The following is an 18,903-nucleotide window of genomic DNA, read 5'->3' as shown; positions in this document are numbered from 1 at the left end:
TCTAAATGACAGATATGTTTATATTTGGCCTTTAATCTCACGCGCTGGTTGACAAATGGATCCTAAAGAGGGCAGAGGCTGCCACGTCACCCAAGAGTGACGGATTTGATGACGAGACCAACGGGAATCTGTTTCGTTCGCGTGCTGGCTCACGCGCTCTGCTATGTAGAGGGATCTGGTACCACGTGTGGTTCATTTTCCATTTCGTTTTTGACAAAAACTTGTGTGAGACGGTCTCACGAGTCGTATTTGTGAGACGGATCTCTTATTTGGATCATCCATGAAAAAGTATTATTTTTTTATGCTAAGAGTATTACTTTATATTGTGAATATAGGTAGGATTGACCCGTCTCACAGATTAAGATCCATGAGACGGTCTCACATAAGACCCACTCTTCGTTTTTGGGTATAAAATCTTTTTTTATTGGTAGGAATATCAGAGCAACAGTAGAAATCATATGTACGTAGGAATATCGCACTTCACATACACTCTAAATTTTAATTCTCTATTTCAAAATAATATTTTCGTGCTCTGTAAATCATACATCGAGTAGAGAATTAAGTATATTTACAACAATGCATAGCATTATAATTAACACGTTCAAAACAAAATATATATGTAAACTATTCCAATAATTAGTAGACTAGTAGCTAGTGGGTTATAAAAACCAAAATAATATTATAGTATCACTTCTTAAATACTTGAGTTTTGTCCATGTAACTCTATTTTTCAAAATTTTATTATCTATGGACTTTAACAATATAGTTAAATGAACATTCTTGCATCTTCTCGCGTTTGGCTCAGTCATTTTATCGTAATCGTACAATAAAAAATTTCAATCATTTTAAATTGATGTGAAGACTAATTGAATGTGTTTGACCAACAATTAAATTCTATTTGGATCTCCTCAAAATTTGGTCCAATTAAAGCCTATTTCTTATGGATCCAACCCGCACATACCATGATAGTGGTCCATTATTAAACCCAGCAATTGACTCTCCCACGTTCATTCCCAAGAGGTGAAGGGTGGATGAAATCTGTGGATCGAGAAATAATATTTTAGATAAATTACGTATATTAGCGGTCGAAACACATGTGTTGCAGGTGTAAAAAAACCTGAGGATGAATCCGAATCTTATATATTTAAATCTGAGACAGTTGTTATTTTTATCGGGTGTAAAATAAAGAACAAGTGTTGCGGTGTAATTTGGGTGAAAAATCAAATGAGAAATAAGACGAGATTTAATTAATTTTAATTGTAATATACTTTACTTGAAAAATATACAGGGATATTTCTATAATTTTCAAAAAGAGAGACATGATAACACTGGAAAAATGTTTAGATATTTACATATTTTTCATATAATAATATATCGAATTATATATACTTTTCAAAAAATTCAAACCGTCGATAGTGATATCGAAATCGACCCGGCTAACCTGTTTATGCCCCCTAATTTCCTATAGAAATGTGGGAATGGGAATATAATCTTAAAAAAATTTACAGACATTGGAGGGGAATTTAATTTGTAAGAAGACATGGCATGGAACTTAGGGCATACATGCAATTAAAGGTAGCACACATGACACAATGAAGAATACAACTCAAATGCCCATTTTAATTCAAGCACTCATCACATTACATAAAGCTACACTTGTTGCAAGCATGCTTTAGGTTAAAATGGGAGTGTGTGTCTATATATATATAGACACATGTATATATATGTGTATATATATATATACATGTATGTAAGTTTTTTTACGATTTTGGTCATTTATATTATCAAATTTCAATGTTGGTCATATATCTTCTGGTTTTTTGCAATTTTATTTGTTTTCTCTCTGGAGTGTTGATATGACACTACACATGTCAACGTCACGTTGGAAAAATATAGCAGACTAAGACTTAAATTTTACAAAACGAAAGATCTAAATCACAAAGTGGTAAAACATACATGACAAAATTTATAAATTTTCATTTATATTCTTTTCTTTTTTTTAAATAAATTATTACATATTGTAGCAACCACTCAGGCAAGCGAGAGTGGAATTGTTGGTTAGAAAAATCTTGAATGATTCTCATCTGACAAAATTATACGAGGATGCATGATTTGGTCAACATATAATATTTTTAGCGATGAATCTAATAATATATAAATTGTTTGATCAATGCATACAATATGATTAAGGTTGGATTATAAGAATTAAATATGATGTCTATACTGTAACCCAATGTGTGAGGCTCATCGCTTTCGTGTGATTGTTCATGTCTCTATTCATTCAACATTGATAGAGAAACAAGCCACAAATTAAATACTCCAAGATTTTTTAATATTTTTCGGTTCATTATTCATGATTTATAAATTTTTTTACCGTTAATTTTTTAACAAATATATTATTTTTAGAACCTATTTAAAAATTAGATTTTTATATATTCATATTTTTTGTTCTCTGTATTTTGATAGATCGTTAAATAATTTCATTTCTATCTAGTCAATATTCAAAATTAATTATCAAGATATATATTGTAAAAAAATGTTTGAAGGCTCAAGCAAAGAGTTATTATTTATAACCATCATGAGTTATCTCGATCTTAAATTATTTCTGGAGTTTTTTCTTGTAAAGAGGCTCTTTATGTGACATTTCATTCACTAGATTTCTCATGCGTTATTCATTACTCATAGTAGAATATATGTATCCCTAGAAAATGAGTTCTTTTGTCTCCCCCAGTACTCGAACCTAAGATATCCATGATAAATACTTAAATTAATGAGTGTGAGTACCAAGATCGAGATAATATGTGGTCGTTATATTATTAATATTATTACTAAATACAAGTATGTTTAGCTCCTTCCTTGAATCAACTAGATTGATTAGCGGTTGCTATCAGACAATCTAATATTTAAATTATTAGATGCAATCAATCAATTAAAAGGGGTACGATTGGGGTGTTTATTTATCAAATCCAACTATTGAAATTTAAATTATAAAGAAATCGCAATATTATATGTACACTAGATATTATCATAATATAAAGTCCCTTGTCAACCCCGTTTTCTAAAAGAGATTTGGTACATTACTTCAATTATATATTGCAAAATCACCAATGGTTAACATTTTTGTGCATCCAAAGGTCACTTCATGTAATTTAAAATTTTGAACAAAATGAAAAAAATAACACGATTAATAATATTTTTGAAATAGTCAACTTCCTATATATATTTATTGCTTTACCCAATTGCAGATGAATTTCATTGTTTATTTTACGAGAACAATAAAATGCAATGAAATTTAGTTGTTTTAGAATAGCCCATGATTAATGATAACTAGTAAAAGAAGTACACACATTGTATGTGTTATTATTTTTAATTTGATCAAATAATACTAAACAATTAACACAAAATTATTTTCAATTTAGAAGAGTTGTTCGATTTAAAAGGAAAGTTTTGTTTAATTTTTTCTATGTGAAATATAGAGAAGTTTTTAGTAGGATAAAAAATGTAATTATGGAATTGAATATTTTGGTCCTTTAAGGTAGTTACTTTAAGGGTCTTACACTTGATAATATAGTATAGATAAGCTTATAAACAATTTTTACCATTGGTTGGAAATTTAATTTTATTTTCTTTGAAAATACATTGGTTGATTTGCCAAGATTTACAAGAATATTGGAATTTCTTTCACAATCTTTGACACAATTTTTTATTTTTTATTTTTACTGAATTTGGGCAATTTTTCGGCAAATAAATTAGAAAAGGATAATGTGAACTTCTGAAAGAGATTTTCTATTGAAAGGACTTTTGGTGGGTTTCTTCGACAGACAAAGATAGATCCAATTGTTATAAGGGGTGATATTATTTTTCACGTGATATAGCATATTTGGAAATGTGAAAAAATAAATAAATTATAACCTCATTGGATAATTGGATGAATATTTTGGATGGTATCCTAAAGTAGAATCGAATAAATCACTTTTGGCAATACTATTTCTTTAAAGTTTCAAGTCATTGAAATCGGTTAATGAGATGTATTATAAGGGTGAGTTTGGTTGAGTAGATTAAACAATGATAGATTAATAGTCAAACACTTGATGTTTGATTAAAATTTTAAGATGTTTTAATAATCATTTTGACCCGATTTAAGATCCAATTTTGTGGATAACTATTTGATTATCAATCTAACAAATCAAGTAGGATACAATATCAAAACTCAATAAATTACATTTTTCTCCTCTTATTTCTTAGATTATTAAGTAATTTAATTAATAAAAAATTTATTTTAGAATGTTGTACGTTAAATGTCGATCCTGATATTTAATATATATCATTATTATTTAATTTGATTTAAATTTTAAAAAATATAAAGATATATTTTTATTTTGAAAAAATAATTTATTTGTATATATTTTAATAAAATAATACAAACTAAATTTTAATGTTGGTTATGTTTATCAATAATATTTTTATTTTTATTATATTTAATTTTATGATATTTACACTTATTAATTCAAAGATTATTAATATCTTTATTGTTAACATTATTATTATTATTATCTAATATTATATATTGCTTCCAGATGTGTACAACAAATAAGTAAACTTAGAAAATATATAATATTAAATTTATTAATATTTAAAAGCTAATCATATATTCAAAATATTGAACCAAACAATCTTAATAGTATCACATAATGTTTGATTAATAATATATCAATCTTGTTATTTATAGCATAATCAATCACTTATACAAAACACACTCTAAGAGTACATCTGAGGGTGGATATTTTATGATATAAAGTCTACATCTTTTTCAGTAGACCTCGTGTATGAGGATAAATGTCTATCTTCAGATGCACAATTGGAATATTACTCTAAAAGTAACACTAAATTTTTCTAAAAGCCTTAGCGTACATCGTATAAGTAATAATATAAAAAAAAAACTATTATGATTAAATCCTATTTGGATAAGATAAAACCCCCAATCAAATCATAATTCCTAGTTAAATTCTAAGTTAAATTAGTACTGAATTATATAAATCTAGGCATGTTTTTATTGTCTTTATACTGATTAAATTTGATGAACTCGTACGCCTGCGCGATTGAACATCATGACAATTAATGGAGTGCGTCCTATCTCAAAAGTTTGTTGTTTCTTTTGCCCGATAGAGAAATGATAGAAGAACCATCAAAATTAGTAATGAAACAAGGGGGAAAAAAGAGTTAGAGAAAAATTTAGAGAAGTGCGAGGGTGTTTATTCACAAATTTTTTGTGAAACAGTCTCATAAATAAATTTTATAAGACAAATTTTCAATCTGATCGAACTTAATCAAAAACGTCATTTTTTATGTCAAAAAATTTATTTTTTTATGATAAGTATGAATCAAATATCTTAGAGTACGTCACAATAGACATACTTTAGGTGAGACAACCAGAAAGAAGGAAGATTTAAAATAGAAAGCAAAAGGGCTGGAAGATATCACTTTCAAGAATTGATGGGTTTGGTGGCATTGATCTGGAGGAATTATCCCTTGTTAACCTAGCTTGAATTCTAATGAAGGAAAAAAAACGTTCATTTATTTTCCTTTCATAAAATCAAAAATAATTGAATCAAACGTATTAAAAAAAACAAACAAACAAACTAAGTGCATCAAAACATGCTAAAGATATAATTGATGAAATAATCGAATTATTTCGATTCGACTCGTTCATCACTTCAAGTTATGTTATATTTATCATCAGACCAAAATTGATATGCGAAGATAGGATATGAATAGAACAAGCATTTCTGACCTTAATCCAAAATGTTTGAATGGTATACTAGTTTATGTGAGGGACATTCTCTCCCATGGGAATGTTTTATTCCCAAAATTATAAGAAATAGAAGACATTCCCTCGGTCCAAATTCTATACATAGAATCATTTTTTCTTGTTTTTTAATTAATATACTTTATTAAACAAGTTTAGAAAATTTTGTAATTATTTTATAATTGATTAAATAAAATATTAAAATATAAAGTTTGTTTATAAACTTTATTTTAAATTTATTTATTTTTAAAAATAAACAAATTAATATGTTTGAGTTTAGTTATAAAACATTAGTTTGTATGATGATAGACAGGGATGAAAATTAAAATGAAACAGCCGGGAAGGCAGGTCCAGGTAAAATGAAAATGAATGGGAAAGAAAACAGCACTAGCACTACAGTTTATCCTCTTATTCAGAAGCAGTGGGGAGAGAAGACGGGTTAGCCAGCACCAGCAGCAAAAATGGTGGGTGTAATGTGATGGAAGTGCCAAGGAGGATATGCATATACTTTTTGAAGGACGCGGAGAGGCAGATTATCGAGAAATGGAGTGAAGAGCTGTGAGATAAAGTGTTTGGATAAAAAACTGGAACAGGAAAAGCATAATACTGTCAAGGGACTGAGTCTGGATCAGTTAACAGGGTCGTCGCCTCCGCTAAAGAAGCGCTCCTCGGTGGTGGATCCGTCCGCCGAACATGCAAGATTGCAGGAGAAAATGGGGGAAAGAAGCCAACACCACCAATCATCAACGTCAAGATTAGGCCTACGAAACAATGGAGGCGAGATTGTGGAGGTACAGGGAGGCCGCATTCTGAAGTCTATTGGCAGAAAAGACCGCCACAGTAAAGTGTGTACCGCGAAAGGACCCAGAGACCGCCGTGTGCGTCTTGCGGCACATACGGCCATCCAATTTTATGATGTGCAAGACCGCCTTAGGTACGACCGTCCCAGCAAGGCTGTGGATTGGCTCATCAAGAAGGCTAAAACCGCCATTGATGAGCTTGAGGAGCTTCCTGCCTGGAATCTCACTACCTGTTCTGAGCTTAACGCTAGTTCTGAGCTGGAAGAAGCCCAGGAAAATATTGTAGAAGAGCAACAATATGGGCTCCATCAGGCTAATTTGGTTGTTAGTAATGTCTCTGGTCCTTCTAGTAAAAGGGTGATGACGGTGCTGGGAAGTGAAGATGAGCAGCAGGACTTGCATCAGAGAGGCAACGTGAATAATCAGAATGAACAAAATCTGACCTTTTTGCCGACATCTTTGGACACTGGTTCCTTTTCTGATTCCATCACTTCCTTTCCTATGGGTGCTTCTGCTCAATCTAGTTCATTATCTATGGAGTTTCAAAGCTTCCCAATTCCTAATTTTCTGCCTAGAAACATTAGCCAGAACCAAGATTTGAGGCTCTCTTTGCAGTCATTTCAAGATTCAGTTTTGCTCCACCACCATAACCAGCAGCGGCATCAGGATTCCAACCACCACACAGAACAAGCACAAGTTTTATTGAGTGGGATTCCATTGGGATTTGATGGGACCAACGATTGGCCTGAACACCAGCAACAGCTGGCAGAACTCATTCGCCTCCAGAGGCTTTCAGCTTGGAACACCGGTGGAGATCCCGGGAGTGCAAGTGGTGGAGCAGCGGTTGCTACTCGATCCTTGTTTAATTCGCCACAAGCGCCTCAGCCTTTGCTGCAACAGCTGCTAGGCCAAAGTCAAAACTTTTCACAGAGGGGAACCCTTCAGTCCAGTAACACACCTTCGTTTCGTGCATGGATGGACCCATCAGCTATTTCAATGGCACCTGCTGAACACATTCAGCAGCATTACCATTATCCAGCAGTTGTGCCTATGTATCAGTCATCTATACCGGGCATTGGATTTGCCTCAGGAGTAGGTAGCTTCTCTGGGTTTTGTATTCCTGCACGAATTCGGGGTGACTTAGAGGAGCATGATGGCTGTTCGGACAAGCCATCCTCTGCTCCTTCTGATTCTCAACGATAGGTATTAATCATGGAAGCAATAAATAATATATCTGTTCTTCCATTAGCAGGTCATATTCTCTAATGCTATTTGTGTTTTATTAAACTCACATGTTATGCACTCCTTTTGTTCTTGATGCCAATTTGTCTATTCGATTGAACTTGCTTTGCAGGTTTGCTACTTTTGTGACATGAAAACAAGAATATGCAATAGTTTCCATGTCTCAGCTTGTGGTGATGTTGGAAGAAAAGATGAAGTTTGAGTAGGTTTTACTCGATATAGCCGGCTGTGAGGTGAAGAATCAAAAGTTTAGTTTCAGGCTTTTTGGTTTGGATTTGTCACTTTATGTTATTTAGCTCATGTTTCCAGCTTTGGTTTCGTTGTTCATGAATGAATGGGCAAGTGGACTCAACTTGGTTTCAAGTTAATTGAATTCCTGTGCTGCTTCTATTTTCATCAATTTCCTATTGATACTGGCTTTCGTAAAATTGGTTTAAACTTTTTATAACTTCGTTTAGAAAATCTTTGATGAAAAAGATACCTCTTTGTGATTTCTTGATTGTTAGCTTTACTGCCTTCTGATTCATATCTCTCCGGCCCCCTTAAATTGACTCATCCTCTACATTTCCATCGCTGCCCGGTTCCGGGGGAACATAAGGAGAGAGGTCGTTTTCCATTTGCAATGAAATGACTCAATGATAAGGATATAGAACAATGCCTTTTGCAGTGGTTCACCACGTAGTACAAGGCTAGTAACTTGCAGTTATCGAGAAGTGAATCTTGGTTTCAATGGCCTACCGAATTGGCTGTGTTGGAATCGTTAGTTTTTTATGACAGAGATATCGAGCTCGAGTTTTAACCAGTGGATGCATGAAGATTATTTCTAGAAAATCATTCTGCCCTATTTGGCAGCAAAATACGTAGTACACTATAATAATGCACGACCTTGAACTGATAGCTCTTCTTGTAAGGTTGGCTGCCTTCGTTATCTCGACAGATATTTATAGTTCATCCTTTCATGTGCTTGTGAATGAAATAGGGTAGTAGTATGCTTAACCCCAAATTACAAAATAAACCCACCAAACTAATAAAAAAATATCATATTAAAACCAAATATTTTTAAATGTTTAGCTNAAAAAAAAAAAAAAAAAAAAAAAAAAAAAAAAAAAAAACTAACAAAACTGTCAAATTGAAAAAAAAACATATCGTATTAAAATCAAATACTTTGAAAATTAAATATTATATTATATCTTCACAAGGCATAATATTTGTATATTAAGTTACACACGCATTGTGTGTGCGTTGCCGCGATGATCTCTTTTTTAATATCAAATAGGCCACAATATTAAAAATTCAAAATCATTTGGGTTTTAAGTTTTTGAGTTGTAGCATAATTTTTGTTTTCAAAAAAGTGCAATTGTGATATATTTTTTAATATAAAATAAAACATCTATACAACATATGTGACAGTGAATCTAAATGTTTAACAATTATGACTTAAAATTTATATATTATGATAGCAGATTTTGGAACTAAAACCAATAAAATATTTTAGTTCTGATTTTGTTTCCAATGTTCTTGAGAATCAAGGTCAGGTTTACCTTTAAACTCTTAGGTATAGCTTGGTACATGGGATAAGAGAGGGATTGATAAATAATCTTTTTTATCTCACGTTTGATACTTTTTTAGAAAGTTCATGATAATTCATTGGCCCGTGATAAATAGTTTTATACAAGGATACTGTATCTCTTTTATGACATGTGATAATTTTAATCTAATGATAAAAAACATCACAAATGACTTAATTGTCCTCAATATATAAAAATCTTACACCATATCGTTCTCTCATTTCACCGCCCCATCAATTAAATATTTTTATTTTATTTTTATATATTATATAATATGATAATATATAAATGAACTCGAGATAATTATATAAATGATTTTTATAAATCTCAATAAAATTATTAGTATCACTCGATTAACCTTAAAAATTGATATTTGACTTGACTCACAAAATCAAGGGCTCAATTATCATATTATATAATATATAAAATTAGTTAAAAATAAATAAATCATGCAAGCACTGTCGCCGCATGAAAAAAATAAGAAATATGAACTCAAGCAACAACTTTGAAATTATAAAATTTATTATGATAAGGTTAATTTTGTTATTACAATCTAATATATAAATTTAATACTTTTATTAAAATCATACCAAACATTAAATATAATATCATACATCTTATTTATCCTTAACTTATCCTTATATTATATATCACATGTTTATCATATCATGTGTACCAAACTATGCCTTAATATATAAATCTTAAATAATCTTAATTGAATTTATAAATTTGTCCCATATGTAATTTTTTTTAAAAATGTTATTTAAATTTCTTGTTATAGATGAACTCTCTCAATTCTCACAAGAGATTCAAATTTTATGATATTATTAATATATTAACATTCATAACTGTTAACATAAATTTTTTTAAATAATTTATTAAACTCTTTACTTTAAATTCTTAGTTAAAAAACAGTAAAATATTTTAGTATTAAACTTCATTTTATTATATTATTCCTCACTTATCATGTAATTCTAATATTACATATATTATTAATTTTTCCATACATCTTCTCGTGATACTATAATTTATTACTTAATTAAAAATTGTACTAAAAATATAATTACAAAACCACACTATAACTATTTAAAAAAAACATATAGAGAAAAAATTAAAAGGATAAAATATTTAAAAATACTATAAAGATGAATTATTTGATAAAATTAATACAAGAATTACATGTTATTCTTGAGAAGTGATATAAATTACTATGATCAATGTATATTGTACTGAAAATTCATTAACTATTAATTATATATTAGACAAAATAAATATAAAATTTTGATATTTGTTTTTGCCTTTATATATATAATATATATTTTTATTGAATTTTTAGATTTGTATTGATAAGAAGAATTTTTTTTTTTTTATCTTTTCCTACTTAGAAATTAAAGTTCATGATCCACACTTTCGTAGGCATGATTGGTTCACAGGCCTACGATAACCAATCAAAATCTCCAAGAGTATAGACGAGGACCAATGATAGCGGGTAAAGCAGATAAGCCAAGACTGATGTCCAAACCGGGAAAATAGTGCTGACACTCGACAGGCATCCGATTATGAGGGACACAAATAGAACCGTCAAGATCTCGGCAGAAAATTTCCATGCCACGCCTCGAAAATAGATCAGGGAAAGAAGAACAGCTAATCCCAGAATGTTGTTCATGAACACGGTACTATATATCTGCATTATTCATATAAATCGATTAATTTCAAGAAATGACACTCATTTCTTAGAGAGTCAATCCGGGTCTTTGATTTTTCTTATCGAATGAATAGATCTGAATCTTTTATTACTTCTATTTTAATCTTTGAAGAGAAGAGAAGAGAAGAGAAGAGAAGAGAAGAGAAGGAACCTCAGATAATGTCAAAGATGTGGTTTGTAGTTTCTTCTTTCGTGCTTCCTTGATAGCAGATACGGCTAATCTAGCGTTGGAGGCAAGTGGTATGAGCACAAATGCAACGTAAAATGAAGGCAAATTCGTAGCTTTAGAGAAACTCCGAACACTCTGTACTAGAGGCTCTGCTAGAACACCAAGTATCACAATCCCCAGTACCAAAAGAGATATAGCTTTCATCCATGCTAAAGGCGAATTATCAACTAACTTGTCATCGATGAGTTTATCAGTCAGTTCCCATGTTTTCTGCACAATTATCTTGTGAGACAAAGTCGGACAATTTATATGAATTAGAAGACTTATTGAGGTAATTTACTTACTTGATAATTATCATCTTCGCTCTTTTTTGGCTTGGGAATTTCGTCTTTAGTTGGATTCAGCCATTTGGACACTCCCTTAACGAATTCTTCCTCGCTAACCGACTGATCTCCATTTATATCAAGTTCTTCCATAATTTTGGATACTACAATATCAGCATCATCACCAAGTAGTATTCCAGACTGGATATTGGCCACTAGCTTCTTTAATTCAGTGTAAGATATGCTGTTGCTTTGGTCAAGATCGACGTTCTTGAACAACCTGAAGTTTCCGAAAAAGTTCATAAATGAAAACGAAATATTTTTATGCAGCCGACACATTTAATTTTCAATAAACTAAAACTAGAATAAATAATAGGACTCTTTTTCAAATATACCGTCTTATAGCGACGATATCTGGTGACCCATCTTCTGCTAAAAGGCTTCCATAGGCAGAGCTTTGGAGTTGCTCCAATATATCTGGAATCAAATTTTCCATCATTTCACGTTCTTCACATTTCTTTTGAACCCAAGGCTTAATAATCTGAAAACCAGATAATAAGTTATAAGGTATTCCACTACATAATATATATCCAGATTCGAACAATTTCTTGATTTGTTGAAACAATATTGTAACCCACAATAATTTATTTCCTACTCCTTTTCTTAATATAGAAAAAGATTTACGTTGTAAAAGTTCTTCGCTGAGTCAACGGAGTGATATTTTTCACTAATTGTATCTTTTGCAGTATGAAGCCATTTCGTCATCCCCTTGACAAATTCATTCATGGTTATTTTCTGGTCACTGTCAATATCGAATTCCTGCATTATCTCTAAAGTTGTATTATTCTTATCCGATAGGACTCTTCTGAACTTGATTTCTTGCATAAATTCTTTTAGCTCGTTGAAAGAGATAGTCTTATCTCCATCTTGATCTCTGTCCTCAAATAGCCTGCAAAAAATAAGCACGGATAATTCAATCTGAGTCTAATGGAAATTGGAAAAGAAATAAACATAGGCCATAAATCAACCTCAACCAAAACATGACTCAGACTTGTTGGATGCTAATAAAGACAATTACTGTACCTACGACCAAAAAAGAAAGCACTTGAATTTATTTACTTGGTAAAAAAGGTACCTTCTTATGGTCGTGACATTTGGTGAACCATTATCGGTCAAGATTTTGCCCGTCGTCCGACGCTGCATATGTTTTATGATGTCCAGTACTAAATGCTCGTGTTTTATATATAGTAAGCGCCTGCTTTGAATCCAAGGCTGAAAGAACTGCTCAATTTGCGAATCAAAGAGTATAGTTAGAATGATCTTGGAACAATTTCATCTGTTATCCAAATTCCAGATGCCTCGTATTCCAATATCCTTTCGTTGAAGCATTTTTAAACATCCCAACAGACATAAATATTAAGCATCCCCAAAGGGCTGAGAGGATTTAAACACGTGAAGATCAGAAGACTAACCTGATAAAAGAAGAAAGAAAACAGGAACAGTAACGTAACAACAAGAGTGACAATCACAAATACTTGTTGCCCATGGAAAGGCAGATGAAAAGCTGTTGGAATCAGAATCATCACTAATGGTATCAAAGAAAGAAGCATGATCCTGGCGGTGAAACAAGTGCCCAAATCTGTAATCACGCCATATCCTACAATACAATCAAAGCATGACTAATTATTAAACATCAAATTATGTAGTGATCGAAATGCAGTACATGATACAGTATCGAACAAATAGGACACCCATTAACATATGAAATCCCAAAATCATACTAAAAAATCGAGCGAACCAACCTGGCCATTGCGAAATGAAGAGTTTCTCAATAGGGTTGTAATATTTACTATCGCGAGCATGGGATTCCAAGTGCTCCTGAAAAGATTGACGGCTGACTGTAATACAGGTTCCCCAGATGAGAGTGAGGAGTAAAATGGTGGATCCGGCCAGTAACCCCACGCCCGTTGACACGTACTCCTCGGTTTGTTCTTGGCTGCTGGACAACCCAGAGGCTGAGAAAATCATAAATGAAATTGATATTAAGAAGAATAATAAGGAAGATCAATAACATTATTAATAATAATTCAGAATAAATAAATAAATTATAAATATTAATAAGAATTTAATTAAAATAAATAAATATTAAAAAAATAATAGTTATTATAATAATAAATTAATGATAAGGAATAATTTAATATCAATAATAATGACAAGGAATATTCATTATCGTGGAAGAGCTAGCCGACAATTGGTTTTTGGTTCGGACCCTTCCACACGACACGATCATTAATTAATTAAATATGTATAAATAATTGAGTTGTTCTTTTCCTACATACCTATTTTAGTTTGTACTTTTTAAGCATCACATGATAAACGTTTCAATATTATTATTATTAATCAAATATTTATGGAAACATAATCAGATTCAATTATTTATTATTACATTTGAGTCTGTACGGACGAGAAGAATAATTTAATATACGTATATATATTCAAGATTTCAATAGAACAAAATAAAGTGCGCTGCTAAGTTAATTTAGTTACCGAGAAGAATCAATGCTTCCGGAAGTGAACCGATTATCTGAAACACGGAGGCACCGAACACACCAGGTCCTAGGATCTTGAAAACCCTGTCCCCACCTGATCCAACGTAAGATTCACCCGCAAACAGTGCGTATTCGAACACCAGAATCAAGAACAAATGCCCCCAAACAGTGGTCGAACATGGCAAGAACCCATACATCTGCTCGCACTTTTCGTCGTCAGGACCCATTAACGCGGACCCTTTCATCTGTATCAGCTGATGGTTTCTGTCAAACTCATCCGCCCCATCTGAAACTAGCTCCAATGGAACCGGCCTCGAAATCCCGCCTGGGCAGAATAGTGTTAATAGTATAATGAGGAGAAGAACGAAATAGGAGATAGTTGGGATTTTCATGGTGAATTTGAGATTTGGAAAGGAGAACAGCTGTGCTCAATTATGAAATGGGTTTTATTATTTATACATGCAAACGTTGAATAGCTATAGTATGCCGATTTGGATTGGTTAGGAAGTAGCAGCCATTGAATCAGTGCCATCGACTTATCTACGTACATAGCAAATTTTTTGGAACTTTGTTTGGTATTATTATTTTATTGGTTAAATGAATGCACATGAATCATGCAGCAACTTGAGAGTCGGGATAATAATCCTTATTTCACTTTTTTTTAAGAAACCATTTCACATTTTATTTGACGTACACATGTTCATTTTTTTGGTTTCTTCAGAATTCAATCCCGATCTTAAATCATATTATATTACCATTTCTCACTTATTTATTTATATATATATATGTGTGTGTATGTGCGCACATTATATAACCTTCTCCGTCCATCGATCGGCACTTGAGACATACATTATTATGGTGAGTAAGAACATAATTTGTGATTAGTCATTGATGATATTTTGGAAAAAGCTCGGGTTATTCTTGGACTTAGAGAAAACTTAAACGAGTCAAATTCCAATTAGCTGCAAAGAGTAGAGCATGGATAAAATTTAGACAAGGTACTCTAGCCGGAAAAGGTACTCTCGTCCGACCAGGATACTTTAGCCCGACCAGGATCCTCTAGCAGTGACAAGGTCCTCTCACCCGGACAGGGTTCTCTCGTCCGACCAGGGTACTCTAGCAGGGACATGGTCCTCTCACCCGGACAGGATTCTCTCGTCCGACCAGGGTACTTTAGCCCGACCAGGGTCCTCTAGCAGGGACAAGGTCCTCTCGCCTGGACAGGGTCCTTCATCCGACCAGGGTCCTCTAACCCGGGCATGGTACTTTCGTCCGACCAAGGTCCTCTAGCTCAGACGGAGTCCTCCAGTCCGACCAGGGTCCTCTCACCCGACTAGGGTCCTCTCGCCCGGACATGGTTCATGTCACCCGACCAATATGGGTCGCCATGCTTACTGACAGATGACATGGCATGGGCAATTGTCATATGACAGAGCATGGGTAGTTGTCAGAAAATATGGCATGGACATATGTCTAATCAAGAATATAGTGTACACACACTGTAATCGAGGTCATCTTCAATTCTCCCTTATAAATACACAAGTTTGCTCATTTAAGATAGGGCAATTTACTGCATTCAATAAATTATCTCTCTACTTGGTGAACCTTGTATTGACTTGAGCGTCGCTTGTTGAGTGTGTGCATATTGTCTTACTCGGGGCCATACCACCCGGGAAACCAGGCCAGATCATCCGGACAGACCAGGACAGACCACCCGAGCTCATCCCATTAAGTCAGGGCAGACTCATCCCAACAGGTCAAAATATTTACCGGAAAAGTACACTTCTCTGCTCGGATAGATTGCCCACCCAGCTCACCCAATCTTCCCGGGCATCATCAGTCGTGTTCGTATATATAGGGATGACAATTTTTCCCCACGGGTTTGGAGACCCACGGGGAAAACTCGAAACGGGAACGGAGACCGAAAATATGAGGTTATTATCTCCATCTCCGAACCCGTCCCGAAAATAATATTAATAAAAATAATAATACTATTTTTAAAATATTAATAATAATATTAATATTATTAATATTATCACTGATAATAATACATAATAATAAGTATCGGTTGGGTGAATCTCCGTACCCGCTCCCGTCTTGTCCCATTAATATTTTTGAAACGGGGATAAGGGCGAGATGAGGATTTGATCCCCACGGTTTCCTCCGAACCCGAAAAAAACGAGGATCGAAGCAGGTATGAAATTTGGGGATGGGACGGGGATGGGGAACCCGCCCTCGCCTCGTCCCATTGTCATTCATATGTGTGTGTGTGTCTATGTGTATATAATATGATTTGCCATTCACCTATTGGATTAGATGAAGCGTAGAAAAATTTCGCATCCAATAGATGAGTGTCACTTATATGTGCAGTAGGTTTACAACATATCAAAACTACACACGCAATTTTGTTATGTTGCATACTTTAGGTGCTCATCCATGTGAGTATCGATAATGTGACACATTTTTATTAAACGTGATGAAATATATCAAAATTTTATATCAAATATACGTGTGTCATATTATTTTTACTCAAATAAACGAACATCGAAGTTGTGCGATATATCAACACTATATGTGCATAAATATGAAAATGATTTGATGTCCGACCATTAAGTTAGCAGCATAAATGACCATCTTCTCATGTGGTGCCTACGTGACAGAAGCTCAATGGTACCACATGGACAGGTGCTCATTTATTGGTATGCAGCAGGATTTTATTAATATATATTTATTTGTTTGTATCATATCCTAACCCAACCCTTTTAGGACAAGTTTAAATAGATTAAACAAACATATATGTTTTGATTCAATTATATGATTGTACTGGTTTTATTAGAAGAGAACTACAATTTCAATTTTATTTAATTTTTAAAATAAACATTCCAGTTAAAAAATAAAGATAAAAAATAATATATCATGAATATAATAGTTTCACGAGTGTGATCCATTAACCATGCATTTTTGGGCACTGGACCCATGCTAGCTCTGCCACTGTTTGTAATTAGTTTGTAGAATAAGGATAGTTTTATAATTTAAACAAAATAGAGTTAATAACTTAACATGATAATTATAAAATTGATAGGACAAAATAAGAATTTCAACATTGGTCATACCACGGACCTATTGCTATCTTAAGTTTGTATATTTATACGATAGTACACCAATTTTTTCTCTAACTTTATTTTTTATATGATACTAATATTACACTTTTTTTTGTTTTTGTTTTTTTTTTAAATTTCAACACACACTTTTATTTTTTTATTTCAACAATTCAAATATCAATTTAATCCCTCCATAATTTTTCAAATTTCATTTTATTACATTGATAATGATAAAAAAGATTGTACACACAAACATCGCGTGTGCAGAGTTACATATATATATATATATGTGTGTGTGTGTGTGCGCGCGCGCAAACATTCCTGCAGAGTTAATTAGAATGTGATTTGTGATTGGTCGTTTTTATCTCTATGCGTAACTGGATATGAAATAGGTAACAAATATTAAATTTTCTACTTCAAACTATGCATATATTTTCATTTTTTCAGATTAATGCAGTTTTCAAAAAAGATATTTAAAGGCTAATATTATCGTCATTGTTGTTGTTATGTTACGATAGATTCACAGTCGCTATTTTTGTGTGCACATTAGATAAATATATAAACTATTGTATTAGTCTGCAAACTACACTAACAGATAACTACAATAGATAAACCAAGTACGATATGCTTATTTAAAAAAAAATATTGACAGATAAATCAAATTTATAAACTACTGATTCAATGTTCACATGTTTGACACATGACTCTTGTCGAAGGCCACTTTTTTCTCGCGCCTGTATGCAAATTATAATATATTCTGAAAGAGATTTGACGTGGGATTTAAATTTAATTCCATTTTCAAATTAAATAAAAAATGGACCATTGGAAATGTGTGGTATGATGATAAAACATGCCGAAATTCATATTCCACTCCTCGTGGTCCCTTTGTATAAGATTGATTGAAGATATCATTATTTTTTCCTAAAAATATACAGTTTTCCCTAAAAAAATGGTCATGGTTTACTCTTATGGAATAGAAAAATAAGAATTATGATTCAGAATATGTAGAATCGTAATTGAGACTGTAGTTTAGGGATGACAATTTCTTTTAAAGCAGACTCGAATGGAGAGAGTATGAAATATTTTTTTAACCCGACTAAATAAATGGATATGAGGATAGAGGCGGATGTAGTAACACCTTACTCGTATCCAATCCAAATGCCCGATTAAATAAAATATGATGTCGTGCTACATGTTTGAACATGTATGACAAAGATTTGAACATGTTGCACATCAGTCATGACTCTTAATTTAAGAGTTTTCATATTATATAAGTGAATTTTTCATTGACATAAGCTAATTTTGATATAAATATCACATTTTTTCATAAATCGAGTACATATATGTATCATAAAATTGACTTTCGAGACAATTTTAAAAGAGTTTTTTTGTGACTTTCAAAAGACATTCAAGTTGCAAAATTGTGTTTTGTGCTAATTTTTATTTAATATCGAGTTTGTCACCCAAAAAAATGTTAAGAAAGTTTCCCAAATCCCACGGTCGTAAATTGCGTCTAGTGTTGGTGGCATCATGGTAATGCTACTATATATGATAAACTTATTTTTATCAATATCGTTAATTGTAGATTCCTTCAATCGCAATTCTACATCAATCAACGTCCCAATTTTGTCACACCCATA

General features: G+C 32.4%; 2 protein-coding genes across 3 annotated transcripts; one reads left to right on the top strand and one right to left on the bottom strand.

The window, feature by feature from the left end:
- Positions 1–6,161: 6,161 nt before the first annotated feature.
- On the top strand, positions 6,162–8,751 carry LOC140964975 (transcription factor TCP4-like). 2 transcript variants are annotated; one of them, XM_073424993.1, is made up of 2 exons: positions 6,162–7,858; positions 8,355–8,751. In XM_073424993.1, the coding sequence occupies exon 1, from the start codon at positions 6,520–6,522 to the stop codon at positions 7,807–7,809; it is 1,290 nt and encodes a 429-aa protein (XP_073281094.1). In that variant the 5' UTR covers positions 6,162–6,519; the 3' UTR covers positions 7,810–7,858; positions 8,355–8,751. The 2 variants fall into 2 exon arrangements, with proteins under 2 accessions (XP_073281094.1, XP_073281093.1); XM_073424992.1 differs by lacking the exon at positions 8,355–8,751 and adding an exon at positions 7,961–8,200.
- A 2,023-nt stretch (positions 8,752–10,774) lies between these two features.
- LOC140964379 (sodium/calcium exchanger NCL2-like) lies at positions 10,775–14,613 on the bottom strand. The gene is made up of 9 exons (XM_073424093.1): positions 14,161–14,613; positions 13,416–13,628; positions 13,086–13,270; positions 12,749–12,894; positions 12,298–12,562; positions 12,009–12,154; positions 11,635–11,893; positions 11,273–11,560; positions 10,775–11,100 (listed from the first exon to the last, which is right to left on the bottom strand). The coding sequence occupies exons 1-9, from the start codon at positions 14,552–14,554 to the stop codon at positions 10,852–10,854; spliced, it is 2,145 nt and encodes a 714-aa protein (XP_073280194.1). The 5' UTR covers positions 14,555–14,613; the 3' UTR covers positions 10,775–10,851.
- Between the last annotated feature and the right edge of the window lie 4,290 nt (positions 14,614–18,903).

This window comes from Primulina huaijiensis, chromosome 18 (assembly GCF_012295235.1).
Source record: "Primulina huaijiensis isolate GDHJ02 chromosome 18, ASM1229523v2, whole genome shotgun sequence".
Taxonomy (NCBI): Eukaryota; Viridiplantae; Streptophyta; class Magnoliopsida; order Lamiales; family Gesneriaceae; genus Primulina; species Primulina huaijiensis.
This window is presented reverse-complemented; position numbering and strand designations above follow the sequence as displayed.

What these genes read in the sequence shown, in the direction of transcription:
- LOC140964975 (XM_073424993.1), top strand. Translation starts at nt 6,520, where the DNA reads ATGGGGGAAAGAAGCCAACACCACCAATCATCAACGTCAAGATTAGGC.
- LOC140964379 (XM_073424093.1), bottom strand. Translation starts at nt 14,554, where the DNA reads ATGAAAATCCCAACTATCTCCTATTTCGTTCTTCTCCTCATTATACTA. An exon ending in CTTCATTTCGCAATGGCCAG is followed by an intron (nt 13,271 to 13,415) that starts GTTGGTTCGCTC and finishes ATTGTATTGTAG; the next exon opens with GATATGGCGTGATTACAGAT. An exon ending in GCGAAGATGATAATTATCAA is followed by an intron (nt 11,561 to 11,634) that starts GTAAGTAAATTA and finishes ATAATTGTGCAG; the next exon opens with AAAACATGGGAACTGACTGA.